This window comes from Leucopleurus acutus (genome assembly GCF_964270905.1).
Source record: "Leucopleurus acutus genome assembly, chromosome: 20".
NCBI classification, from domain to species: domain Eukaryota; kingdom Metazoa; phylum Chordata; class Mammalia; order Artiodactyla; family Delphinidae; genus Leucopleurus; species Leucopleurus acutus.
In genome coordinates this window covers 47284115-47312064 of record NC_139162.1, presented here as the reverse complement: position 1 = coordinate 47312064, position 27950 = coordinate 47284115, and the positions used below count along the sequence as shown (strand labels likewise).

Below are 27950 nucleotides of genomic sequence, written 5' to 3'. Positions count from 1 at the left end.
GAGGAAATCTGGGGTTCCCTGAGCAAAGAGGGAGCGCCCTGAGCAGGGGCTGAGGCTACCCCAACCCACCCCTTCCTGGGGCCTCATACAGGGGGAAGTGGGGGCTACAGACAGGATCTACTGAGAGGGTCAGGAGTATTAAAAATCCAGAGGTAAGACCTCTCTCGAGATCAGAGAGAGAATGAAACAGGGAGATAGGGAAAGAGAAAGACACAGCAACAGAGACCAAAAGACAAAGACACGGAGAATTAGGCAGAGAAAACAAGCAGAAAGGCAAGAGACAGAAGACAGAGACAAAGAAACAGACATAGGAGAAGAGCAAAGACCAAGGGAGGCAGAGATAGACCAAGTGACAGAGGCACGGGAATGAAGAAGTAGGGACGGCGAGAGGATGTAATTTAGTAGCTCAAAGAACAAACTCTAGAGCCAAAGTTTGAGAAACATTAGGAAGACAGAGACAGAAGATACAAAATAGGTGTTTTTTAATTGAACATTTTTATAAAAAGGAGCGGGAATATGAAGGGGACCATGGGCTAAGCCCGGGCCCGCGGCGTCTGTAGGAAGGGTACTCTTCCTCCCCGTCTGTCCCATCTACCATCCTCTCCTCCGGGTCCAGCATCCCTGTGCGCATGCGCGAAAGCAGGAGGGAGGGTGTGTGCAGCAAGGACTCCGCGTGCGCAGGCGCGGAGTGGGCGGTCCAGGGCTGCTGGGACTCAGGCCCGGGGCCTGGCGGGCGTGCAGTGGTGCGGCTCGTGCGAGGGTGCGAATCCTGGGCGGCAGATGCAGCGGAACGAGCCATCCGTGTTGACGCAGCGCGCGTTGACGCAGAGCTGGGCGGCCGCCTCGGCCTCGTCACACTCGTTGATGTCTGAGGAGGGGGGGCATACCAGGAGCGCTGTTCAGAGCTGGGGACCCAGGAGCCCACGTCCCTGGCCCCTGAGGCTCCTGGTGCAGAGGGGTGTGGATACTCCTGTTGGAGTGGAATCCAGCCACTACCACCTGTTGGCTGTGTGAGCCTGGGCAGGTAACTTAACCTCTCTGTGCCTCAGCTTTGTGTTCTGTGAGATGAGGGTGGTAGCCCCTAGGACACTATGTTTTTGTTAGAAAAACAATACTAATGATGATATTAACAACAATAAGTGCTTACTCTGTGCCGGACATTGTTTTAAGTATATTACATGTATTAACTTTATCCTCCCAATAACCCTGTGAGGTAGGTACTGTGCAAACTGAGGCCTAGCGTGAGGAAGCCCCTTACCCCATGTCACACTAAAAGCCCACACTCTTCCCAGGGGGTTCGCAGACCAGCTCACAAAGACCCCGAGTGCCCAGCCCCCTGCCATTTCTTGGCTGTGAGACTTTGAGGAACTCAGTTCTCTTCTCTGAGCTTTACACATAGGCCTCACTGTCATTGTAAATCGATGTTCACGACTCTGTGAAACGGGTTCTACGACTATACTCGTTTTTCAGGTAAGTAAAACTGAGCGAGGGACAGTGTGACCTGTCCGGGGTCACACAGCAAGCTGCTGGACTGAGCCTGAGGTCTGTCCAGCTCCCCCAGAGCCCCTGATTGTAACCACTCTGCTTTACTACTGTCTGAACTAGGCAGACGTAATTCCTATTCGATGGGAAGACTGAAAGCTCTTCAAAGAGGTGAAGCAAACTGCCCGAGGTAGCCCTGGGAGTTCTTAGAAATCACGCCTGCAGGATCCTATCCTTCCATCCTGCTTCACGCTCAGCCCCAGTGCTGTGGTCGAGCTCCACTTTCCTCCCAGCCTGACCCGTCCTTCAGGCAAGCCCCATCCCTGAGCAAAAATTACTTTCTGCTCACCACCGGGGCTGGCCCGTCTCCTTGACGTCCCTGATTACCCACCCCTAGTAAAGGCTTCCACCCTCTCTTGTACCCCACCTCCATGCTGGCCCCGGCCCACCCCTCACCGACGCAGGCCATGCGGGTCATGTCCAGGCGGTAGCCGTCGAAGCAGTCGCAGGTGAAGCCCTCGGGGACACGCACACATCGGCCGTGGGCGCAGCCGTCCAGGATCCCGCACTCCTCCGCCTCCAGCCCTTCGTAGGGCCCAGCCTGGGCGCCTGCGGAGAGTGCGGGGACTCCGGGGTTCGGGTGGGGCCGCGCCCCAGGTTCGGTGGGTTCCCTTCTAAAACTGCCCATCCCGCTCCAGGACTCTGGGGGGCGCTGTGAGGCCAGGATGTTTACGTCACTCTGCTCCCTCTAGCTTTCCTTCTGTCCTCATCGCTTTCTAGGTAGGTCTACAGGGATGTCTCTGTGCCTCTTCATCCCTGCTCTCTGTCGCTCTCTCCGACAATATCTCCGTTTTCCCATCTCTCTGAGCCTGTCTCTCCCGCGGCTTCTCTTCATTTGTCTCTGTCTCTCCTCCTCCCCCTCCTTTCCTCCCTTCCCCATCTCCACCTCTGCACACCTGGCTTCTCATCTTTGTCCCGTCACTCGGGCCGCAGTACTCACCAGCATAGCTTCCACCTTCAGGCGACTCCTCAGGCTCTGGGACGGAGCCACGGGTGTCGCGGGACCGATAGCGCCAGCGGGAGCCCGGGCCGGCAGCTGCAGGAGCCTCGGATTCACCGTAGGGGCCACCATCGTCCTCGAAGTCGGGCATGTCGAAGGGTGGCGTCCCGTAGGGGGCCTCCCGGCGCGCGAAGGGCCCAGGTGGCGGTGGGTAGGGGTCATAGGGTAGGACGGGTGGCAGGTACAACTCAGGCCCGTACGGAAGGCCCTGGTAAGGTGAACCTAGGTCTGGGCCATACTCGTAGGGAAGTCCAAAGCCACCTGGCCGTGGGGGTCCATATGAGGGGGGGCGCAGCACATTGCACAGGGCCTCAAAGTCATCTGCGAACAGGAGCCAAGCCTAACAATCAGCCCTTGCTTCCTCGGCACCCATCATTCACGTCCCCCCTCGGGGAAGAGAAGCCCAAAGGAGAGGGTGGGGAGGGCCGTGGGCTGAGGCATTAGAGGGGCTTCAAAGGAGGAGACTGGGATTGCAGGCTTGGGGTCAGGGGTTCTGGAGCCAGGACTGAAGGTCTGAGGACTGAGACGGGGATTCCAAGGCACTGGGATCAGGAGTACTGAGGACTGCAGCTAGAAATCAGGGTCCACGTGCTGGAATTTGGGGGCCCATGAGACCTGGGGCTAGGGGCCTACAAAAATGGGATGGAGGTGTTTTAGGGACCAGGACTGGGAAGTACCAGGGGCCTGATGGGTCAGGATGCATGGGAGGGGATCTGAACCGTGGGGCCTGGAAGTCAGAGGAGCAAGGGCCCAGGATTGGCACTGGTTTCCCAAGGGCTGAGAATTGGGAGACTCGGGGCTTTTTCGAGCCAAGGCATGGAGCTCTCTGGAGCTGTGTGTTGGCTTCTTAGGCACCTGGATGTGGGTATCCAAGCCACTGGGACTTGGAGGTTTGCGAGCTATGACCAGAGTCTGTGAGCCAGGATGGCAGGATCTGAGCAACTGGTATTGGAGGTCTAAAGGTCCAGGATGTGGGGGAGGGGTCTCATGGGCTGTCTTGGGCTTCTAGAGACCAGGAGTTGAAGGTCTGAGAGATCAGACCTTAGGACCTTTCGGGCTTTTGGGACTGGAACTATGAGACCTGCTGAGTCAGGCCATGGGGTTTCTGTGGTTGAGGCTTGGAGGTCTTTGGGTTATGACTTGGGGTCTAAGATTTAGGAAAGCACTGGGACATAGGGGTCTGAGGGACCAAGTTTGGGGAGACCTTGGGGTCTACGACTAGGAGTCTGAGGACCTGGATTTGGATGGAGCCTGAGGGGCAGAGTCTCGGAGTGTGGCCCAGGCAGGTGGCAGTACCTGAGTCCTGTGCTGGGCAGAGGGCACAGTCCATGCCCCAGGCCTCGCCGTAGAGGCAGCAGCACTCTGTGTAGGTGGCCTGGCGATCCAGCCGAGGGCGACTGCACACGAGGTCAGCCCCCACTTCCTGCCAGCACACTCCCAGATTGTCGTCTGAGGGCAGAGACAGCATGCATCACGGCGGGAAGACACTCAAGCCCTCCCAAATGCTCAGTCTCCTCCCTACTGGAGCAGCCCAGCCATCCTCTGCCTGTCACCACATCCGTCTCAGCAGCTGTGATCTGACTCCCAGAAGTCCTCTGAGTAGCTCCAGATGAGTACGGGGCTTGGTCTGGCACAAGGCTATCATATAGGAGGGCGGTAGGGTCTGAGAGGAGGATTCTATCCAAGACTGGCCGCTGCAGGGCTCTGTGACCCCAGGGCAGTTGCTTTCCCTCTCTGAGCATTGTTGAATAAAGTCTCAGGATGTGGGAGGACGTTGTAGGAAAAGGAATTGGGAGGAGAAGAGACTTTGGGTCAGTGGGCAAAAAGAGAGAGAGGACCCAAAGAAATAAACACAAACACATCGAAAGAGTCAGAGACTCAAAGAAACACGGGAAAGCAAAGATGCAGAGAGAAACAGACCTAAAAGCAAAGACAGAGGCAGAGAGTGTCAGAAATTCAGAGAAAGGCCTAAAGACAGAAACCCACAGAGGGGTGCAAAGAGACAGAGACCCACAGGGAAATAATAGAAAGCACACTTTTAGCACTTAGTAAGACCAGGTCCCATTCTGTTCTTAAAAATAGAATTCCTCAGAGCCCCCTATAAAGTAGGGGCTATTGCCAATCCACCCACCCAATGTGCAGAAAGGAAGTTGGAGTCCAAGGGGCGATAAGGAACGTGCACGTGTACACAGGGCCAGTAAGTGGCAGGGAGGCTCCTCTACAACCTTCGCCTTTAACCAGGCCCGCTGGCCTCTTGTTCCGAGAGTCAAACACCGAGACCAGAAGCTAAATGGGGCGTGAAGGGGCGTGGCCCGGGTGAGGGCGGGAGGCTGAGCGGGGGGTAATGAGGGGCTGGACTGCTTGGGCGAGACTGGGGCGGGGCTAACCGGCGGGGCGGGGCGGGGGAGGGGTTACCGAGGCTCTGGCTCTCGTTGGAGACGCAGCGGCGCCCCGAGCCGTCCAGCACAAGTGGCGGCTCGCACGTGCAATGATAAGAGCCTATGGTATTGACGCAGCGGCCGCCCTCACAGGCTGGCTCCTCGTCCGCGCATTCGTCGTTATCTAGGGAGGCATGGAGGAAGTGATCAAGAAGCAGCCCTCTCCCCTTTCCCATTTCCCCGGTGCATTGACGGCGGGATAGATGGAGTCTAGACTCCAGGAGGGACTTCCTGCTGGTGGTGGCCACATTCCAGAGAGGAGCTGGAGTGGCCAAGGATTGGGGAGAGTCCCAGGCGAGGGTGTGAGTGCCGGTGGAGGTGGGGTTCCTACCGATGCACTCCAGGCGCTGGGCATGATAGTAGTAGCCATTGCTGCAATAACATGAGTAGCCTGGGGCCGTGTTCACGCACACGCCGCTCTTGCACACCTGGTCTCGGAAGAGCTGGCACTCGTCCACGTCTGCGGGAAGGATGGTCAGAGGCACACCCCCCATCAAGAGAGACGGGGTGGGGGGGAGAGGGGGAGGAAGGCCAGGATGTGGGGTAGGCTGGATGGGGGGGGGGTAGCTGCGGGGCATGATCAGGGAAGAGAAAGACAGAGATGGCAAGAGAGACCCAGAGGGAGAGATACAGAAGATAAGGGTGGGAGGGGGAGAGACAGAGATAAAGAAAACAGAGATAGGGTGAGACAGAGCTGGGCCTGGGGGCTGAGGGTGGGCGGGCCTTACCTCTCCGAAGGCTCGGGTCTCCGCTGGGCGCCAGGTAGCCCCGGCCGTGGGGGCACAATGACTGGTATTCAGCTGCACACAGAGACAAGGCTGAGCCCAGACACCCGTGCCCCAGCCCCTGCCTTGGGCCTGCCTGTGCCCACTTGCCTCAGTGCCCACCCTTCACTGCCCAAGTCTACAGCCCCTGTGCCTGTTTGTATCCACCTCTCAGACTCGCGCCCACCTGGCTGGCAGCTCACTCTTGCCCGTGCAATACCAGCACCTCAGTCCCTCGTCCAAATGTGTCCCTTTGTCCCAGTCCCACGTCCACCTATTGCTACCCAAACCTCCACCCTGTGTCCACCCATTGGCCCATGCCCACCTGTCTCGGTGCTTGGGCACTGCTGGATGCGGCAGCCGCTGCCCCAGCCCTCACCCACAGTGCAGCAGCACTCCTGCCACGTCACGTTCCGAGCCAGGATGTTGTCACATGCATCCGGAGCCGCCGTGTCAAAGTAGCACTCCCGGCGCCCGCTGCCCACAGGGCCCTGCCTAGGTGGGCTGGGCCGGCGGGACGGGGGTGGTGGGAGCCTGGCTGGCAGACTGGGGCTGGCGGGTACGTGGGGCTGCGGGCCCGGGAACGTGCCTGAGGAGACAGTGTGGGCTGAGCCTCCAGCCCCTATGTTATGGATGGAGAAACTGAGGCCCCCATGTGGCAGAACCGACTCCACACCTCTCAGCATCTGTCATCATCTCTCTCCCATTCTCACCTCCTCTAATTTCTGTACCTCTTGCCTCCCCATCTCACTCTCCCAAGCGTCCAGCCCATCATCCAGTTCAGGTAGGAGAAGAGGGGATTTCCCTGGGCTCCTGGAGGCCTCCCTGGGGCCTCACATCCAACGTGTCCCAATCTGGTCTCAGAATCTTCATACCCAAGTCTAGACCTAGGCCTGGACACCTCTCCCTGACCCAGGCAGCCCCACAGCCCATCCACTTTGGCCTCTTGAGCCCCTCTCCCACCGGCCCTCTCCTCCCCTCCCATGGCCCTCGCCTTGGTCCAGCCCTGTCCTCTCTGCTCAGGTCCCAGCCCCACTCCAATCCACCTTCACATGGCAGCCAGAGGAAGTGCCAAAATCTGGTCATACCCCTCTCCCGCTCAAAACCTTTCCACGGTGCCAGAGTGCCCTCAAGAAGAGTCCAACCTCCTGACCGCGGTAATAAGTCAGGGTGGCCTGGCGCCTGACTCCTTCTGCAGGCTCGCTTCTCCCCACCCCTTCCCTTGCTATGCAGAGCACGTCACCCTGAACTTACTTCAGTCCCTCAAACATGTCAGGTCCTCTCTTGCCTTGCCAGGCCTTTGCCCTTGCTGTATCCTCTGCCCAGAATGCCCTCCCTCATCCACTTCGCTTGGCTTATTTCTACTCATCCTACTACTCTCAGTTCAGACATCCCCTCCTACAGGAAGCCCTCCCTAACTCTCCTTCAAGGCTGGGGAGGCACCTCCTCTGGATTCCCACCACGCCCTAGCCTTTCCCATCATAGGCTTGTTTGCTCTGGCCTGTGCCTCGTCCATCCCAGTCCTGATTCCTCTGGGTTGTTACCATCAGGTTATATTGCTATCTGCCCCCACTGGATTGGGAGGCCCTGGAAGACAGGGTGGTCTCCTCTGGTCACTACTGTGTCCTCAGGGCCCAGAAAAGGGCCTAAACTCAGTGAACGTCTGTTGAATGAAGGAATCTGGTAAAGTCAGAACCAGGATCTACTTCTCCTGACACTGAGTCCCACACCCAGGTTAACTCATGTGTTCTGAAGGCTTTTGTTGTTTAAGACAACAGCATCTAACTGACGGCCACTGTCCACATCAGGAATGGTTAGATCCCATTATTCTTCGCCGGCAGCCGTCAGTTAAGTAGACATTGATCTCAGTCTCACCAGCAGACGTTCGAGGGGGAACACAGCGCCCAGTCATGGGGTCAAACTCCTCAGGGCTGTTGGGGCAGACACAGAGGAAGGAGCCTTCCACATTCTCACACAGGGCAGCTCCACACACACCCTGTAGCGTTTCACATTCATTCACATCTGTGAACAGGAGACAACAGGGAAGAGGGAGTCAATGGTTGTAAACTTCTGGAATTCCAGAAGTCTAAAAGTCTGGGCTTTGAGTATGAGTATTTTAATGGCCCAGATCCCATCATCTGCTTATCTTTTGGTGACAAACCCTGAATTTCCCTTGGGAGCCCTCTGCTCCTCCAACCTATGTTTTGAGCAGGCCAAGAAGATTGCTGCATTTCTCTGATTCAGAGACAGGCAGTGACCAACCTGGGCCAATCAAAGCCAGTCCTGGGACTCGTTCTAGAAATATGGAGAAAGAGCCTCCCTCTGTAGCCAGGGATGTCAAGCTAAGGATGTCAACCAGAGGTGCTAGGGCCGCTTTTGTCATTGTGGAAAGAGACTCTGCCTGGAAATAAATGCATTAGAGGATAGCAGAGCTGGGAGAACAGCTAGCCTTGTTACAGTTCCTGGATCCACGTATGCCTGAAGTTCAGATATTTCCCAGGACTTCAGTTTAATGCCCTTTAAACAAATGAAGCCTGTTGTGTTTGCATTTGTCAAAACTAAGTGAACGTATAATTAAGACTCATGCATTGCACTGTATGTAAATTGAACCTCAAATAAAAATATCTGTAAACACAAATTGAACTCTGGTTAATGACATGCATTATGCACAGAAGAATTTAGGGGGAAGTATATCGAAGCTTGCCATTTAATTTTAAAATTCTATCCAAAAAATTTTGTGGATTCATGGAAAGATGTGTGAGGAAACAAGCATAAGCAAGTGATCATAATAGAATATAGATCATGGGTATGCTGATGTTTCATTCTACAGGGCTTTTAACTTTCTGTATGTTTAGAAAATTTCTTTGGAATTTCCCTGGCGGTCGGTGGGATTTCCACAGCACTTTCACCGCCGTGGCCCGGGTTCAGTCCCTGGTCGGGAACTAAGATCCCACAAGTTGCGGGGCATGGCAAAAAAAAAAAAAAAAAAAAGATTCCTCGTAAAATGTTGGGGAAAAAATAAAGGATGTTTATGTACACTTAAGATTAGTGCAGTTTTGGAACTTCCCCGGCAGTCCAGCGGTTAAGACTCTGCGCTTCCACCGCAGCGGGCGCGGGTTTGATCCCTGGTCGGGAACTAAGATCCCATACGCCGCGCAGTGTGGCCAAAAAAAAAAAATGAGTGCACTTTTACTACTTTATGCATGCATTTTTAAAGCACGCCCCAAATAAAATCTGGATAAATAGGGGTTCCTGAGTGACATGAAGATGATCTTATATTCCAAGGTCTAAATTCCATACCCCTAAAGCTTACATGCATTCAGATCTATGGAGAGAAGCAGGGCCTGACAACCTCTTCCCCACCCTCTGGCCCCGCCCACCCCCTGGAGCCCCGTACCCACGCAGTGACGCCCGTCCCGCGCCCCCTCGTAGCCCTGGTCACAGAGGCACTGGAAGGAGCCAGGCAGGTTCTGGCACATGGCATGGGCCCCGCAGAAGGACCGGTTCCGGCATTCGTCCACATCTGCAACCACCAGACAGTCAGGCCATTGCTGGACCTTCTATCCCCTCCACATCTCACCCATTGCCCCAGGGACACCCACCCTGGCATCCGCCCCCTGGCGTGGGCTGGTAGCCAGGGTCACAGGCCGGTGTGCAGCGGTAGGAGCCAGGGGTATTCTCACAGCGCTGGGCTCCACAAATCCCTGGGCCATATTCCTGGCACTCATCCACGTCTGCAAAAGAGTAGGGAGGGGATGGGGGAAGGAGAGGGGAGTCACAGGCCTGGATTCACAGGTTCCTGGTGCTGCTTCCAGTTCCCATGACTGAGAAGTCTCTGAATCTGGTATTCTAGGAGTCTGAGCTTCTAAAAATCAACAAGCATTGATACCTCTTAAGGCCTCGGTACCATTCTCGTTACTATTCTCCAGATAGCCTAAACATGGTCCCGCCTCAGGGCCTTTGCACTTGCTGTTCCCTCTGTCAGGAACACTCTTCCCTCAGCTATCTGCATGGCTCCCTCCCTTGCTCACTCAAGGGTCTAGGTCAAGCCCTCCTAGCACCCCTACCCCTACTGCCCTGTCATCTCTGTCCATTTATCCTGCTTTACTTTCCTTCTTAAACGCCTTATATCCATGTAGTTATTGGTATGCTGTCGCCTCCCTAGAATGCAAACTCCACGTCGGCAGGGACTTGTGCCTGTCTTACTCCTCATTGTATCCCCAGGGTGTAGAACAGTGCCTGATACACAGTCGGTGTCTCCAAATTCTTTGCTGAATGAATCGAGTTCACATTTACATATTTCTTGTCTTGTCTCCCCCCCTAGAACGTCAACTCCATGAGGACAGGGATTCTGTTTTACTCATTGCCTGTTCTACTGCCAGTGTTGCACACAGTAGGTGCTTAATGAATTCTTGTGGAATTAATGAATGAGGTCCCATGAAACTAGGTTTCCACGAATCGGGGGTCTGGCAACCCAAGAGCCCAAGGCAGTCCGCAGTTATTTCATCTGTTCCACAAAATGCTGACCCACACACCATCCCCCCCCCCCGCCCCCAAATCTGGGGCTGCTTCTGGAAGCGAGGCTTGGCCTGTTTCCTGACAGGAGTGTCTTCCCCTATCCTCCTGCCTCCCCTCTACAAAAAAATATAAAGACACGCTGGTGGCTTGTTTCCACCACGATTAGGAGAGAGTTAAGTACATTGGTTGGGAGCCCTTTCCCTCCCCTCCCCCCAAATCCGTGAGGCTTGGAGCCGGCTTCTGCCACTCTTCGTGGGGGTGGGGCAGTGGTCTCACCGTCACAGGTGCCCTCAGGGCCTGCGTGGTAGCCAGGGTCGCAGTCGCGGACACAGCGGTAGGAGCCGGGGGAGTTCTCACAACGCTGGGACCCGCACAAGGCCGGGCCCCGCTCCCGACATTCGTCCACGTCTGAGGAGGGGAGGCAGGGCAGTCAGATGGGAGAGGCAGGGAGGCAAAGGAAAAAAGGTGGAGGAGTCAAGGAGGGGAGAGTCAGAACAGGGAGGTGGGAGTCGCAGGAAAGGGGAAGGGAGAAAGCAGCAGAGGAGAGGCAGAGGGGGGAGACAAATGGGGGAGACGAGGAGGCAGAGGGGAGAGGGACCAGGCAGAGGCGAGGCCTCTCACCGAGGCAGGAGGCGAGGTCTGGGCCAGCGCGGTGTCCTGGAGGACAGACGCACTCGAAAGAGCCGTCGGTGTTGGTACAGATGCCGCTCTGGCAGAGGTCCTCCTCGCTGCATTCGTCCACATCTGCGGGACAGTGTCGGAAACCGCAGGCGAATCTCCTTTGCTTAACATTCCAAGCCACGCCCCTCCACCGCCCTTTCCCCGCCCCTCCAGCTCCAAGACCTTAACGCCTTCCCCACCTGCCTTAGGCTCCTCCCTTTCCTGCAAGCCCCACCTCTCCGACGGGTTTGGCTCCATCCTTTCCATTCACTGCCCAACTTATCCAGACTCCGCCCTTTCCCCTTTTGTCTCCCAACTCCGCCCCTCCCTTTCCCACCCTTTCCCGATCCAGGCCCAGCCTGGGTACGGACCGAGGCAAGAGGCTCCGCGAGGTCCGGGCCGGTAACCGGGAGCACAAGTACAGGCAAAGGAGCCGTCGGTGTTGAGGCACTCGCCGTTGGGGAAGCAAAAGTCGCCCTCCAGGCACTCATTCACGTCTAGGGTACCCAGAGAGAGGGCTGCGGGGTTACCAGACCCGCCCCCGAGACCCAAGCCCCGCCTACAAAGGAGCAACCCTGTCCCCCAAGCCACACCCCGACGGCCGGTTTCTAAATTTCACCTGCAGTCCCTTAGTCCAGCTCCCACCTCCCCACCAGGCTTTACCCAAGGAAGCCAAGTCCCGCTCCCAGGCTGTCCAACCTTTTCCCCGCCAAGCCCACCTGCGCAGGGCCCGGGCCGACCAGGTGGTGCCCGGTAGCCTGGCGCGCAGGTGCAGCGGAAGGAGCCTTCAGTGTTAGTGCAGTGGCCATGGGGGCCGCAGGAGGCGCCCGAACGGCATTCATCCACATCTGTGGGAATGGGGATTTCAGAAGGGGTTCTGTCTAGGAACACACGGATGGATCCCCTCGGGGGAGAGGGGTCTGAAGAAGGTGATGGGAAGTGTTTGGGGTTGGATATGAGGTGAAGGCTCCATGGCAGAAGTGGGTAGGGGAGACTGGGGTTGGGGGTCCTTGAGTCTGGGTTTCTGGGAACTCCCCGTGCCAGGATCCTGGGGTCAGGTGAAGGGACTCTGGACTGAGACAGGGGTCAGACATTAATTAGGGTAAGGGGGTCAGGTATTATAAACCAGGATAATTAGATGGCATTCTGGTGAGTCAGGGGCCAGAGTCTCTAGTCAGGGGTCAGGGTCCAGGATCCTGAACACAATCAGGCCCCAGGGCAGGTGCTCTGAGAAGGGGCGGGGCCGTGAAAGAGGCAGGATCAAGCATCACACAGAGTCACGGGCTGTAGTCAGGGTTGGGGTCAGTAGTTATGTTTAGGTCAAATGTCACAGTCAAGTTGAGGGTTCATTGGTCACAGAGTCAGAAGTCACACTCAGGGCCAAGGGTCGTGGTCCCCAAATCAGGAACTGCAGTCTGATCAGGGGTTCATAGTCTAGGTCAAGAATTGCAGTCAGGCTCTGGGGGTTGTGGTCCAGGTAAGGGGATTGAGATCCAGGTTAGAAGGTTGTAGGCCAGGTCAGGGGTCATGATCTGGGTCAGGAGGCATGATGCAGGTTCAAGGTCACACCCAGGGCCTGATCTCACCAGTACATCGGCCATGGTGCAGGTGGTGACCAGCAGGACAGGCCCTGCACTGGAAGGAGCCAGGTGAGTTCACACACTCCTGCCCAGGACATGCCAGGTGCTTCTCACACTCATTCACATCTGGGGAGCAGAGGAGAGGGTGGCTTTGGAGGAGTGGCCCAACGCCCCCCTCACCCATCCACACTCCTCCCTCCCTCCCCGGCCTCACCCTCGCACTCAGAGCCGGTAGCACTGGGTTGGAAGCCCGTGGGGCAGACGCACTGGAAGCTGCCTTCTGTGTTCTCACACCGGCCATAGGTGCAGGGCGGGGGGCTACGGGCACACTCATCCACATCTGGGGCACAGGAGACCAGTGGGGCTGAGGAAGGGGCCTGGACCCATTGCCATCACCACCCACCCCAACATTCTACTCTGGAGGAAGCGTCCTGGACTTTGTTCAGGCTGCTCCCTCCTCCCAGAAGGACAGACCCTTTTGTTGTTGCCCCATTAATGGTCTCTCCAGCTGCCAGGATGCGGCTAAGGCACCACCTCCTGCATGTTGCCTTCCCTGACTCAGAGTTGTCCCTGCCTCAGGGTTCCCACAAGCACGAGGGTATCATCCAAAAAATGAGGAGGAATGGAGGGCACCCTCATATGTGGAGAAAGGGGAGAAGATGCTGGAGCCAGACCCTCCCCAGCCCCTCAACACCCCCAGGCCTCTGTCCCTGTCCTCCTTCACTGAGCCTCATCACTCTGCCTCTCTGTCTCCCAAACCTGTCTCCAGTCCCTACAGCAGATGGAGGTGAAGTGGCTTTGGGCTCAGCGCCCTCACCTTGGCAGGGGGCCCCCGGCCCATGGGAGCGGAAGCCAGCAGGGCAGGCACAGTGAAAGGAGCCTGCTGTGTTGTCACAACGGCCTGGCCCACAGGGTGGTGGCTCCTGGGCACACTCATCCACATCCTCTTCACACGCTGAGCCCCGGAAGCCAGCCGGGCACACACAGTGGAAAGAGCCGGGCAGGTTCTCACAGAGCCCTCGGCCGCACAGGCCTGGGCTCTGGATGCATTCATCCACATCTGCTCAGAGCAAGGGGCCAGGTCATACCTCCTCTAGGCCCCTTCTGCCCGCCCCCCCCCCCATGCTCTATTCTACCTCCCTGACCTCCATCGCTCTGACCTTCCACCCTCCATCATTCTGCCACCTTATCCGTCATCATGTTAACTCTATCCTCCATCCCTCTACTTCCTCAGTCCCTGTTAAGCTGCTTGTCTGCTTCCTAGAACTCTGTCTTTCTAGTCCATATCAGTGGGCCTCCTTAAACTCTGTCCTCCATAACTCTACCCCTTCCCCCATTAATGACGTCTCCATCCCCCATTCCTCTGCTTCTCCATCCTCCATGACTCAGCCTTTCTGTTTTCCAACACTTGGCCTCTCCATCCCCAACAGGCTGCATGTCTGGTTCTCAGAGCCTGGCCTCTTTCTCCCATCAATGAGCCTCCCTCTGCCTCATTGCTCGGTATCTCCATCCCTCACCACTGCCGCTCTACCCTTCCCCCTACATGCCCAATCCCTCACCCTGGCAGCTGGCTCCGTGGGGCGCAGCCTGGTACCCAGCGGGGCACACGCACAGGAAGCTGCCTGGCGTGTTCTCGCAGCGCCCACGGTCACAAGGTGGCGGCACGCGGTGGCACTCGTCCACGTCTGCGGGCACAAACCGCGTGGCTGGGACTGAGGCAGACACTCCGCCTCCTCGCCTCCCCCAGAAGGCCTGGGGAGGCGGGGAGGCGGCGAAGGCAGGGGCGGAGTCAAGCTTCGGCCAGGGCCAGGCCGAGGCAGGAGCCAGGGGCGGTAGAGGGGCTCGGAGGGGCTCGGTTTAAGGCTGAGGCGGAGCTTCAGCGGGGAGGACAGGACAAGAGTTGGGGACCCAGCTTGGGCAGAGGCAGAGAGGAGGACCGTGAGGGGGGCAATTTGGGGAGGGCAGGGCCTGGGGAGGGCAAGGGCGGGAAGAACAGCTTTGGGGACCGAACAAAGGGAAGGCAGGAGCGAGGGAAGGGGTGGTTCGGGGACGGGGCACTGGTGTGGCAGGGTGGAAAATCAGGAGTCATGGTGAGTAGATAGGTTGCAGCAGTTGTGGGACAGGGGAGAGGCCTTGGAGAGGGCAGGAGCTAGTCTGGAATATTGAAGGGGCGGGGCCAAGGGAGGGGCGGAGCCGGGACCCAGTCAAGGAGAGGGGCGGGACAGTAGTACAGCAGGGACTGGCCCCGACGGGAAGGGCCGGCTGGGCCGGAAAGAGGCAGCGGTGGGGCCGAAGTGAGAGCGGGAGCTGGTTTGGAGACGGAGCCAGGGGCCAGGCCAAGGCAGTAGTTGGGCTGAAGGGGCGTGGGGAAGAGTGCGAGGGCGGGAACTGCTCCAGAGGGAGAGCTGGAGCGAGACCCCAGCTGGGGTGGGGCCTGGATTTCTCACCCAGACACTCCGCACCCCGCGGGCCAGCTCGGAAGCCCGGCCCGCACACGCAACGGAAGCTGCCTGGCGTGTTTTCGCAGCGCCCAGGAGCACAAGGCGTGGGAATGCGGCGACATTCGTCCACGTCTGAGGGTACGGAGGGGTCTGGTCAGGAGGTGACAGGGTAGAGCCGCCCGCCCCGCCTCCGTCCTCCCCCTCGACCTGGCTCACCAATGCAGCGCATGCCCTGCGGGCTGAGCCGGAAACCGGAGTCACACGCGCAGGTGTAGCCACTGGGCCGGGGAATGCAGCGTCCCGGGCCGCATACCTGGGGATTACGTTGACACTCGCCTGCAGAGGGACCTGCGGGGGTCCAGTGAGCCAGGGTTCCCCCATTTATCAATCTTCTGTCCCTTTCATCCCAGTACAATTCCCTCAGATCCTCTGCCTAAAACATCCTCCCGGATGTCCCTCCTCAAGCCCAGTCTTCCCCCTCTGATGTCGCTCTCCTTTATCATGGGACATTCTCATCAGATCCTCTGCCTGAATCCTCCCATAATGCCACTCCAAAGTCTTCATTTTTTAATAACTTGCTCCCCAGTCTTCTGCCTGAGATATGTTCTTAGTGTCCTCCGTGAAAAATAATTATTTGTCTCACGTTAACTGAGCACTTACTATGTGCCAGATACTTCAGAGGCAGCTTGCTGAATCCTCACAATGATCCGCATTTTATAGATGAAGAAACTGAGCCTCAGGGAGGTTAAATTGACCTTCCCAATTGACAGAGAACTTGCACCCAGGCTTGCCTAACTCCAGCTCCTGATGTAACCACCACCCCACCCTTCAAACCTTTATCTTTCCCCACCCATTCCTTAACTCCTCTGGCTGTCACATCCTTATCTGTTCTATTGTAGAATCTTCACTTTGGAGCCCCCCACCCCCACCCCGACCTCCTGCCTGTAATACCGCCATCAATGCCGCTGATTCCCTCTACTGCACCTGATTCAGGGATCTCCGGACCAGTCCAGGCAGGGATGCTGGGCAGGGGACGCTCAGGGCCCGGACGGGGCTCTGGCCTCGGTTCTAGCCGTGACTCAGGCCGGGTTTCTGGGCGGTGAGTGGGCAGAAAGCCTGGTAAAGAAGGGCTGTCAACAGTGGAGACCTGGGTTTGGGTGTCCCCACTCATCTCCCCTTGGAGACAACACTCCCTCCTCCAGAAACCAGCTCACCTGTGCGTGGCCGGGAGGTGGAGGATGGGGCACGGGGCTGGCTGAGGGACACTCGGGGTGGTTCCTGGCCCAGGGGTCTGGTGTTGTAGCGGAGGTCAGAGGCCGAGTAATGGTAGCCAGGGCCAGCTGGGCAGATCTCCCGAAAACCCTCTGGACACAGGAAAGGGAAGAAGATGGGCAGAGAGAGGGCAAGAGAGTAGGGGGGAATGAGAGGGAAGGGGGGTGAAGGAGAGAGAAAAGGGGGGCGGCTAGGGTCTGGCCTTGACCGTGGGTAGGGCTTAGCCTGGGAGTGTGTTAGGGGTTTGCGTTGTATGCTGAAATGGGGTCTAAGAGTGACTGGGGGGACCTGGGGTCTGAGAGCATCTGGGGGGACTGTAGTCTAAGGGAATTAGACCCAGGGATGTTCTGGCATGAGGGTAGGGTGGACATGGGACCAGCTTCAGGCCCCAGTGGCCAAAGAATGGGACACCTCAGAGGCTAAAGGCGGGACCAAGGATGCTTTTCCCTCTTTGGGATGATGGCAGGGACCGGAGTTGAGGGCAGGGTCTGGTTTGGTGTCTACAGGGAGGTTGAAGGCCAGGAAACAGTCAGGTCCATTGTGGGGTCTGGTTTTATGAAGAAGCAAGATTGCCTGGGAGGTGTCTCCGGGAGGGGCGTGTCTGGGGCAGGGCCCAAGGCGGAACCTAGGTTGAAGGCAGTGTCTCAGAAGCTGGGGAGGTGGCCAGAGCCTGGGAAAAAGGTTGGGTAGGCAGCCTATCTCAAGGGCTAGGGGAGGTCGAGGCTGGGGGTGACGCTCGGCAGACGCAGCCTAACTTCAAGGTCATGTGCAAGCCAGGGTGGCGTCCAGTCTGAAGATAGGCTGTCTCAGATGCCGGGTGCGCGGCCAAGGCTAGGGCCCAACCCGGTTGGAGGCGCTGGGGGCGGAGCCTAGAATGGGGGCTGTTTATGTCAAGTCTAGAGAAAGGCGGGCAGGAGGCGCTCACCTGAGCCAAAGGGTGGGCAGAGCTGGCAACCCCGGCCCCAGGCTTTGCCTACGCGGCTGCAGCAGCAGATCTGTTTGGTGATGTTGCGTAGAATGGGCAGCGAGCAGCCGCCGTCGCGGAGCACGCGGAAGCAGGGCCCCTTGGCCTCTGAGATCACGTGTTGGGCTGGGGGTGGGGGAGGAAATTCTTCAGGGCGGGGTTGGGAGTGTAGTGGGACTAGGGGATCTGGGAGGTAGAGGAATGGTCCCAGGGAGGGTTCGGTGGGTGTGAGGGGCATTTGGGAAAGCTCTGAGAGAGTCTGAGGAAGAGCTGAGAGGTCTGGGAGGTCTGAAAATGGTTTGGGGCTTGAGGAGAGCCTGAGGGGTGAGTGAGAGAATCTGGGAAGCATCTCAGGACCTGAAGGTCTGGTGGTCGAGAGAGAGAGAGGAGGAAATTTGGGGGCTTGAGGGGAGCTGATGAAAGTCTGGGGATCCTAATCCAAAAGGTTTGAGGGGTTCTTAGAGGAGCTGAAGAAGGTTCAGGGAGTCTGCGGGTGAATGAGAGTCTGAGATGAGACGTTCTGAGGGGGATCTAGGAGTGACTGGGTGAACCTGGGGTCTGGGAGCATCTGGGGGGCGTGTGGTCTAAGGGAATTAGATCCAGGGATCTGGGATAGACCCAGGGATACCCTCTGGCATGAGGGTAGGCTGGACATGGGACCAGCTTCAGGCCCCAGTGACTCACAGATGCAGCTGCTGCGGGACGAGTCAAGCAGAAAGCCGTCGGGGCACACGCAGGTGTATCCGCCATGCGTGTTCGCACACTCCCCGTGCTGGCAGCGCCCGCCAGTCTCGCACTCATCCACATCTGCGAGGGAAGGGGTGGTTCCAGTGGCGTCAGGGGCAAGCTCCCAGCCAGCCCCGTCCCAAGCTCCTCCCACGCCTGCCCCAGCTCACCTTCGCAGGACCCATTAACCCTTTCAAAGCCAGTTGGACACGGTCCATCGGGGACGCCCACTTGGTCGGAGTTACCTGTAGAGAGAGGAGAGGGCTGGGCCGGGGCGCGCGGAGCGAGATTGAGTGGGCGGGGACGAAAATGGGGTGGGAGGAACTAAAAGGTGTTGAGTGTGGTTTGAGTGCGAGGTCAGCCTTAGGTTGGCGATCTGCATGAGTAGGCCTGTGGCACAAAGGCCGAGTGAGAACAGGGTAGCCAAAGTCAGAAAGTGGGGTGGGTGGTCCCAGACGGTATGGGTAGGTCTAGACTGGAAATGATCCCCACAACGGGTAGGCATGGCTAGAATTTGTGTAAGGGTATATCTATGGGCAGAGAACAGGAAGCAGCGGGGTTCTCACTCCTCCCCAGCTCCGAGCACCTCGGGGACATCCTGGGGCTTACCCAGGAGCTCAGAGCACGACTGACAGTCGTGAACGCCCCAGGCCAAGCCGGCCCCTCTGCAGCAGACTTCCTGCGTCCGGAGCCCGGGCAGCGGGGACGCACACTGTGGGGAAGTGTAGGGTGAGCGCGCCCCCGCGCGGTGGCACGCTCCGGGCCCCTCCCCACCGGCCTCCTCTCACTTCGCCTCCGCGCAGCTCCCGAAAGCAGTAACCGAAGCCCGAGGCGTCCGAGTAGCCGTCCTCGCGCGGCGCGCTCTGTGCCAGCACCGTGTAGGGCGCTGCCGCCTCCGCCCGAGCCGCCGCCTCCGCCCGCGCCACTGCCTCGGCGTCCGACTCCTCCCAAGGGCCGGACACACGCTCCACCTGGTGCACCACCACCGACGCCTCCTGCGGGTGCTCCACGTGGACACTCACCATAGACGCCACGCCTGGAGAGAGGCACGGGGTGGGGGGCAAAGTGGGAGTAGGAATGGGGGAAAGGGCGCGCTGGAGAAGGGTACTTAAGAGAAGGTAGGAAAGATGGGAGTCAAAGGAACGGCAAGGTGGTGGACAGAGGGGGCGGAGGGGACTCCGGCCGCACTTTCCTCACCATGCTCATCGTCACGGTGGTTGGCCAGTGGCATGGTGTACACAGAGCGGGTGAAGCCTGGCATGGCCGGGGCCGGGGGTCGGGCGCCCGATGAGTGCAACTGGCAGAACTTGCCAGCGAAGTCCGGGGGACAGAGGCAGCGGTCAGGCTTCACGCACACACCTCCGTTGTGACAGATCAAGGGACACAAGACTAGGGGGAGAGCGAGGACACTCAGGGCCGGCAACCCTCCTTGCATCGCCCCTGGGACGAGCGCACTCAAACGAGCTCAGTCCCTAACGTTGTAACTACACGCTCAAAGGTATCACTCAGTTCAAAGTCGTTCCGCCAGGAGCTGTCTTGAGTCATCTGCCCCTTAACCCTGGCCACTTGCATTGGCTGGGTCCAGTCGTACAGCCCTTGAAGGTATAGCTCCGCCCACTGGGTCCCCTCGCCACGCCCTCCAGCTCCTTTTTCACTTTCATTTCACCCCGCCCTCCCTCTCGAGTCCCACTTTCTGGCCGAGTCCACGGCGTACCAGCCCCGCCCAGACAGCGTTGTACCCGCCCGTAGGCTCAGCCCCGCCCACTCTAGCTTTTGCCTTCGCATTTAGCACCGCCCATCTTTTACTGTTCAGCCCCTCCGACCCAGCGCTGGTCACTTCCATTGACCAAACCCACATTTTGCCACTCCCTGGCACTACCCCTTGCTCGCAACTCCGTCTCCTTACCATTCTAGGCACGCTCACACCCCGTCCGGCAGAATCCACTACGTTCAAGCTCCGCCCACAGGCTGTGCGGTTTCCCCCCCCTCCTCTTCTACGCACCCTGCCCACATCACCTTCTTCTACCCGAGGGATTGTAAACCCCGCCTATCAAGGCGTCTAACCTGCTGCCTTTAGCCCCACCCACCTTCCTTTCCTCAAGTTAATTTGCCCTGGCTCACTCGCTCACGCTCCTCTCACCCCACCTCCCGGCTATCTGGACGTCCTAGCCACCCCCCGCCCCCCGCGCTTTGTCTCCTCCCACCTCCCCTTGGCTCCGGCTCTCCAGTTCTAGCTCTGACTTCCCGCCTCCAGTAGCCCCGGGGCGGGGGCCAGCGGGAACGCGCCTGCTCTCCCCTAGGCGCGCCCTCGCTGGGCCTCAGGCCACCTCTGGGCGGGGCACTACCAGCTGTGCGGCGGGGTAAACAAAGAGGGGTGCGGCGGGGGCAGGGCGGCGGGGGCAGGGCGGCGGCTCCTCATTCCGGACCCTTGGGGAGCCCCGGGCCCGCTGAACCAAAGAAGGCCGGACGTATCTTGCGAGGGCACCCCCTCCCTTTCTCCCCAGGGGCTGCCGAGAACAGCTGGAGACAGCTGTGCGGAGGGCAGGAAGGGGGCAGGCGGCCGGGGCCGTCCAGGAAGGCGTGTCTGGGATTCTGAGCCACACACTGGAGACAGGAAAGCATAGAGGGAGCCCCCTCAATTTATAAGGGTAAAGAGACTGCACTCCTGGGAGGAGATCAGTTAGAAGGCAGCACTCTGGGGTTCAAAGACCACTGGAGGTTTCTGGAACAGAAAGGGAGCCTATCCCAGAGGAAACGGTGGCACCCTTCAACAGAAGGAATCCCTTAAGTCCTTTTGGGGAGAGTTACCTAAAAACAGGACTCTAGTGTCTTCTAGGGAATGGCCAATTTGAGGGTGCTGAGAACAAGGTTTAGATGGAGAAGTGGGATTCTTGGGAGTCCCCAGCCCAAGAGAGTCTCAATTGTCTGGGAAGACTGTAAGATACTGTGGAATGCCCCCTCCCCTCTCAGCTAAGGGATTAGGTACCCAAGTCTTTTTGATTAATGGCTGCTTGGGGGAAACACAGTATCTGTAGTCCTCTTGGGAGGATCACTGATCAAGACCAACTCTGGGTTTCTCTGAAGATAGACGGATCAGAAGTTCCTGGGGAGGGAGTCAGCTGGAAGGGAAGGACTTGGATAGACAGGAATAGGGGATCACTTGGAAATAGAAGAAAATAGGAACCTTTTGTGGGAAGAGAATTCGACTAGGGAGCAGAGTTATCACTGTATAGAATCTGTAATCCGGGGTTTCCCCTGGATGTGGGGAGGAATAGCTGAGGGACAAAACTAGAGTTCTCTGGTGAGGGGCACAGTCTGGGGAGATTACATCAGAAGAATGTGAGGGAATTTCACTGGAGGGGCTGGTCTCCGGAGTCTGTTGATAGCGGTGCAGAGGGGCTTAGGGCGTGAGGGCAGAGACTCTGGGCTCCCCTAGTTAGAGGAGTCAGGCCAGGACTCCAGGGTGCTCTAATAGGGGTCCTTAATTAAGTGGCAGGCCTAGGAGAGGCTTAACTAGGAATCAAGATTCCAAAATAGGAAGGGTCTCTGTTGGGGCGTTGCGGGTGGTAATCCAGTTAAGTCTGGGGGCATTTCCTAACCTCCAAAGACACTTGTCCGTCTTCTCTCATCCTGAATGTAGGCCCCCCCCCCCCCAGCACCCTGAGGGCCTCCACACCCAGGGCGGGCCGCTAGACGGGCACAGGCAACTCCATGTCCCACACCCTTGGAGGGATGAGGGGCTGAGGACATCCAGGTCCTCCCAAGGTCAGCCCCCTTCACAGACCCCTCCTTGTGCCTCCAGGGGCTTGGCACCCGCCTGGGCAAGGCTCCTGGCACAGGCCCGTTGAGGCTGGGCCGGGAGGGAGTGAAGGAAGGAGGGAAGAAGGGGAGGAGAGAGGGAGTGGCAGCGGGCGGGGGCTCAGGCGGGAGATGAGCTCACGCCGGCCAGGGCTGGGTTGGCTGGGAGCCAGGCTGGGCGAGTTCTCCGGCGCCAGGGGCCCCCACTCCCCACTCCAGAGGGCCTCTGGGGCTGGGGGCAGGTAGGCCCAGACCCTGAGAGCCCACCCACCACCATACCCTGGGGCCAACAGGTGCCCCCCCCCCACCAAGGGCTCTCCATCTCTAGGGGAGCCTGGTGCGCACACTCCTTCTGTCCCCTCTGCCCCCAGGGGGCGCCTTTTCCACTAGGCCTCCTGCCTGGATTGCTCTTCCACGTGCGACCCTTGCAACTCAGGGTCCTGCAGAGACCCTCCTTCTACGAACTCTTTCCCTCTCAGCTCTCAGGATCAACTTTCCACACCCCAATCCCCCTCCTCACAGGCACTCCCATCCTAGACTTTCCTAATCCGTCCCACCCAAAGAAGCAGAAAGTGGAAAACCCCCCATGGCCCTGGATTTCTCCCTTGGACTCTGGGGACCCCTTACTCACAGTCACGGAATTCGGACCCCTTTCCCCCAAGACCCCAAGCCCCTCAATTCTGGTATTCCCCACTTTGACTCAAAGGCACAGCAGTCAGCCCCCAATCCCCTCATATGGGACATCACAGGTCCCTGAGAACCCTCATTGCTTGCGAAATCAAGACCCTCAGGACCCAACCCCAAAAGCCAGGAATTTGAGGCTCTCTTCCTTAAATAAGCCAGGGATTCCCCGGCACTACTGCGTAAGGAATCTGGACTCCCGCGCCCTGGGGACTGTCTCCCCCATCCCCGGGAATCCTCCTCCACCCGGGGAAGCCCTCCCTCGGGACCACCACCCCGCACTCACAGGCGCGGAAGCCGGGGCCCCCCGGGGCCGCCCCGCCGGGCGCGCCGCTGTCCACGCTGGTGGCGTTGCGGGGCGCGCAGGTCGGGGTGCAGCGGGGGCCGGTGGGCCCATGGACGCAGCTCAGGCCGCACACGGCCGGGGTGAAGCGCACGCGGAGGCGCTCTCGGGGCCGACCCAGCCCGGGCTGCGGCCGGAGCAGCGCCAGCAGCACCAATAGCGACACCCAGAGCAGCCGCGCGCCGCCCGCCATGGCTGCAGCGCCGCGCTCCGCCGCGCCGCCGCCCCAGCCCGCCCGAGGGGCCCGGCCGCGCCCGCCCGCCCGCGGGGGAGGGCGGCCGCGCCCCCGCTCAGGCCCCCCCCTCCCCACCACTCCCTCCCCGGCGGCCGCGCGGGGGCGCGTGGGGCCGGGCGCGCAGCCAGAGGCGCGCAGGCTGGGCGCTAGACTCGCAGGGGGGAGGGGGGCGCCCCCTCTGCCCCCGCCTCGCACCAACAAGTGAATGGGGCCCGCAGGGGAGCGACGGGGAAGGGAACAGGTGGGGGCGGGTCCGTTTCCCCCCCCCAGACAGGGCTGAATCCATAAAGAGGAAAGAGTAGTGGGGGCCGCATTTGGGGAGGAGGCTAAAGGCTGTCTCTGTCTTAGTCACAGAGAAAGGAGCTTCATGTGGGTAGGCGGCTGTCATGGCACATCTGGGCAGCCAGGTGGCACATCTGGGGGAGAGAAGGGTCGGTGCACCTGGGCACATGAAGGAATTGGGGGTTTAGATGGTGGGCAGAACGCTGGAGGGGCACATTCGAGGACGCAGTCACATCTAACCAGGACCCTCACACCTGGTAGAAGTCAGAATGGATTAGGGGAAACGGTGGATTGAAACTGTGGGCGGGGGTCTTCACATCTGGCCGGAGGCCCACATCTGGAAGACTTTAGGGAGGAGGGGACACATCTGGGCTGAAGGCCACAGCAGGAGGGGGACTTCTGAGGGTGGTTGAGACTAGGGGGTGTGCTAGCCCCGGGGCCGAGAGCCGGAGCGGGAAGGCAGGAGGACGGTCGGGAAAGTAGTGGGAGGCCTTTGGCCCCTAGCCGCCCCGCAGTTTTGGGCATTCGGTAACCAGGCAGGCGCCAACCCGCACAATCGCTTTTGTTGTCTGGGCAAGTTCGGCCGCTTTCTCTGCCGGGAGAGCGCCCCCCTCTTCGGCCGGCAGTGGGGAGCCCGGACGCTTGGTTTCCCGGCCCCACCCCCGCGGGTCAGCGCCTCTGGCCAGCGTCTGGTCCTGTCCCGGACTCACCTCTCGCTGCCGGACGCCGGGGTCCCTAGAGGGGGCTGCGTCCTGGGGAGGGGTGCTGAGCTACAATGGGGGGCGGCTAGGCGGCGGCTGGACCGTGGGAACCAGACGGCTTTATCTGGCCCGGAACCCCCCGCCCCCCGGCAGAGGAAGGGCGGATGTTCTTACCCCGGGACTGGCCGGCAGGGGCTCGCTGTGGGGGCCTCCTTCTCAGCAATGCCCGGGCCCCCGGCCCGCGGGGCCGCCGTCGCCTCAGCAGAGCTCGGGCTTCCTGCAGCCTGGGTGGGATGGGGCAGAGAAGGAGCTGTCACCGCGGTTTGGCTGACCCCCCCCCCTCCCCGCGACTGGAAGAGACCTCCCACACCAGGAGGTCTCCCAGTGGAGGCTCTGCGACCCTCCCCCCATCTCTTTATGGGGACCAGGCCTTGAGTGTTCGTTGGAGGCTTGAAAGAAACAAAGTCAGTGGGAGAAACAGAGATGAGGAAGGGAGAGAGAGAAGAGAGACACAGAGGCAAAGAGACAGGTAACTATGGGAGAAAGAGACAGACGGAAATAAATAGAGAGAGAGGAACATGGAGACAGAGACAGAGAGACAGAAACTGAAAGGCCCAGAGACAGCGATTGGCGAGAAAAGGAGAAACAGAAACAGAGACACAAGTTGATAGAAAGAGAGAGCAAGGGAGAGGAGACCCAGGGAGCAGAGAAAGATGTGCCAGAAATGGTGGCAGAGTTGGGAGCACCTAGAAGGGGCGGGTTGCACACTCACGTCAGTGGCTGCCAGTTAAGGGACACCTGTTTCTTCCTCACGCTGAGGCTGGGGCTTGACAGCTCTGGGAGCACTGGAGTCAGGCACCACTGAGGACCTGCACACTTTTCGGGCCGGCAGCTCTGGACCCTGCAGGAGGCTTCAGAGACAGCCAGGGACTAAGTGGAAAAGGAGGCACAACTGAGTTCCTCTTTCATCCAGCTCTGCAGCTGGGATGAGGGGTGAGGAAGGGAGACCCCAGCTCCTCTGCTCCTACCACCTGTCCCCTCCTACCTATACCTCGCCTACAAGAACCCACCTCTGAAGCAGCGGCTCCTCCTGGGCGATCGGCCTGGGCAGCAGCGACAAGCAGCAACACTATAGATAGAGGGATGGAAGTCACTCAGGCCCCTAGCACTGTAGAACTCCCCAAAGGAAGGCAATGAGGGATAGGGGAGGGAAAGCCAAGATGAGGTTTGAGGGTGCTCGAGATTGATGTGTGACCAATCTGAGGCACTGTGCTCGATGCCTCAGTTTCCCCATCTGTACAATAGGAGGCAAACTGGTTTAGGCTCTCCAGGGATAAAGGTCACAGCAACCTCACGTTTATTTTTCTTCTGAAGTGTTTGAGGTAAGGTATTATTGGAAAAGACATTTAAAAGTCTTTTAAAATTATTTTAAAAAAAGAAGAAGACTTAAAGAGGATTTCTAAGCGCACTTCCAAGCCCGATCTGGGAATCTAGAACCCCGCCCTCCCCGCACTTCCCTGTCCTGGACTCAGCCGTCATCCCGCGATTGGCCGGCAGATGGCGCCACTCCACAGGCCTCAACGGCTGGGGAGGGAGGTCCTCCTTTGACTATGGGTCCAGCAGGGTGCAGAGGTGGAGGGGGATACAGGAGCCACAGCCCAGTACTGGGAATCCCGAGGCCTGAGTTCTAGCCCCTTCCTGCCCTTCCACGTTGTGTGTCCTGCAGCCAGAGTCTCCTCGTCTATGGGTCTCAGTTTCCCGCCTGACCAGGAGGAAGGAGTCGTTCTTGGAGGAATCTCCGCGCCGGGAGGGTCTCAGATTCTGGCTGGCGGAGCCCTCAGCTTGGGCGCAAGTGCGTCGCAACCAAGGGGCCCCCCAGACAAATCCATTATCCCCAGGCTAAGGGGGACGAGGGACGAGGCCGCGCGCGCCGGCCTGGAGAGAGGGGCAGCAGGGGGATGCTGCGAAGGGGACGTCGGGCGTATGGACTCTTTTTAGATGTGTGGGGCCCAGTAGGGGAGGAGGCCGCCCGGGTGGGAGCCTTCCGGACCCCCGATCCTGCAGTCATCCCTCCCGCCTTTTCTCCGGGTTAACCCCTTCCCAGCCCCGCCCCCGGCGCGGCTCGGGTTACTAAACGCATTCGCAGAGACGGAGGCGGGAGCTGAGCCCGGGGCCTTTGTAACGGAGCGCTGGGCCGCAGGGCGGGGGTGGGGGTGGGGGGGTACTGGGCAGACTGTTTCCTTCGATCTCGTCACCCGTAGACAGGAAGAGTGGCTATAACCCCCTAAATCTATAGGAAATTCTGGATTTCTTGCCGCGAAACCACTGGTACCCCAGTCAAGCCTGGAATCCGCTAATTTTAGGATACTAAAGCACCCCCCAACCCTCATGAAATCTGAGGGCCCCCCATCTCCGCACAAATTTCCACAAGCCCCTCCACCATCAACCCAAAACTCCACGTCTGCCTCATTCATTAGGAAAAGGTCTCTTAATTAGTTCAGGCCTCCCCGCCCCCCAGAAATCCAGGACATGTCAACTCCCCCTTAAAGTGCCCTGATAACCTCCCATACTCTTCCTCCTTAAGCACCCAGTTAGTTTGGGGGACCCCATCCCAGCTCGGCCCCACCCATCTATCATCTTAGGAGAACTCAAAGCCCCATCCCCGTATAAACTGGGACCCTTCTCCAAATAAACTCTAGAATTCCCTGGAGCCATATCCGTCTCTACCACACGGGAGGGGAATCCCTCCCCTCAAAATCTCAGTACACTTCGGATTCTAACCCCTACAAAGTAGAGGGCCCTAATAAATTCAAGAGCTCTGGTTCTTCATTCTTATCACGAAGCAGTGGGTTCACATTCCCCTAAATCCGAAAGTCCTGGTCTTCCTAGACCTCCAGACTTATTGGGTAGAGGCGGCACAAGGACGAGGGGGCCGCAGCGGGGCTTACCCGGCCGGGCGGCCCGGGATTACCGCAACCTCGACGGCCTGGCTGGGGCTGGGGCCGGCGGCGTGGGCGGCGGAGGCGGCGGCTGCAAGGAGAGACAGCAGCAGCACCAGCAGGAGGGGGCGGCGGCCGCTGGGGCCAGGCAGCCGCATCGTGTCCGGCGTGGAGTCGCGCTCCAGGCGGCCAGTCTGTCCAGCGGGTCAGTCTTGGCGCGGCCCCGCCTCCCGCCCCCGCCCGAGGCCGACTCACTTTCTCCACAGTCCCAGTCTCAGGCTGCAAACTTCCCTCCAATCAGAGCCCGTTTCCGCCAGGGGGCGCTGCCCGCGCGACCAATCAGGAGGCGAGAGGGGAGGGGTTAAATAGACAGGTGCCTGGCATGGGGCTCGGGGATCAGGAATTTTCAGTGCTGTCGTGGGTACTGGCTCAGTGAACCCCGTTATAAAGGAGAGGCCTCAAGTGTGGAGTTGCTGGGACTTCTCCCAGTCGACGCGCAGGCGGTGGGCAGATTCCCCTAAACTAGATTACCACTGGAAGACCTCATCCCTCGGTTCATCCCTCCCTGGGAGAAGTCCATCAGAATTTGCTCCTCGACTGGCGTAAATTCTGGAAGACCCCACAGGTGCCTACTTCTCACGTGAGAGACTTGGGATTCTGGGGGCAGAACGCCAATCCTAATCCTGCACTGAGCTCCAGGTCCGGCCCCTCTGAGAATCTCAGGCCCACTCTAGACCTTCCCAAAGGATTTGCCCCTTCTCAAAACCCTGTGTTTCAGGGGTTCCAGGCTCAACAAACAATAGCTTGTTCCTCAGAAGGCTGTAGCCTCTGCCCTTCAGAGGACCCAGGCTCCGCCCCTGACCCACAGACTCCACTCCCACAGGGCTCCCGGCTCTGCTCTCCTATTTGCACCCCTCTTCACAGCCACCCCTAGAGGGTACCACAGCCCCCTCCCTGCCTGAATATTTAAAGGCTCCCAAGAGCACCCCTCCCACTCCCAGAATTGCAGACTTTCTCCTTAAAGAATTCCAGTCCCCTCTCTTTCCAGGGACCTCTACCATTAGGA

The 27950-nt window shown here is 59.0% G+C and overlaps 1 protein-coding gene across 1 annotated transcript; it reads right to left on the bottom strand.

Moving 5' to 3' along the window:
• Positions 1-482: 482 nt before the first annotated feature.
• On the bottom strand, positions 483-22920 carry LTBP4 (latent transforming growth factor beta binding protein 4; the record flags this gene model as incomplete). Its single annotated transcript, XM_082862416.1, has 30 exons — positions 483-868; positions 1939-2091; positions 2483-2863; positions 3839-3991; positions 4958-5104; positions 5312-5440; positions 5709-5780; positions 6070-6333; positions 7620-7766; positions 9142-9267; positions 9347-9478; positions 10539-10670; positions 10884-11006; positions 11294-11419; positions 11642-11770; positions 12509-12628; positions 12717-12842; positions 13320-13562; positions 14062-14187; positions 14950-15075; positions 15160-15291; positions 15928-16059; positions 16158-16307; positions 17141-17305; positions 17864-17986; positions 18076-18150; positions 18515-18617; positions 18694-18941; positions 19103-19294; positions 22671-22920. The coding sequence occupies 30 exons, from the start codon at positions 22918-22920 to the stop codon at positions 714-716; spliced, it is 4680 nt and encodes a 1559-aa protein (XP_082718542.1). The 3' UTR covers positions 483-713.
• Between the last annotated feature and the right edge of the window lie 5030 nt (positions 22921-27950).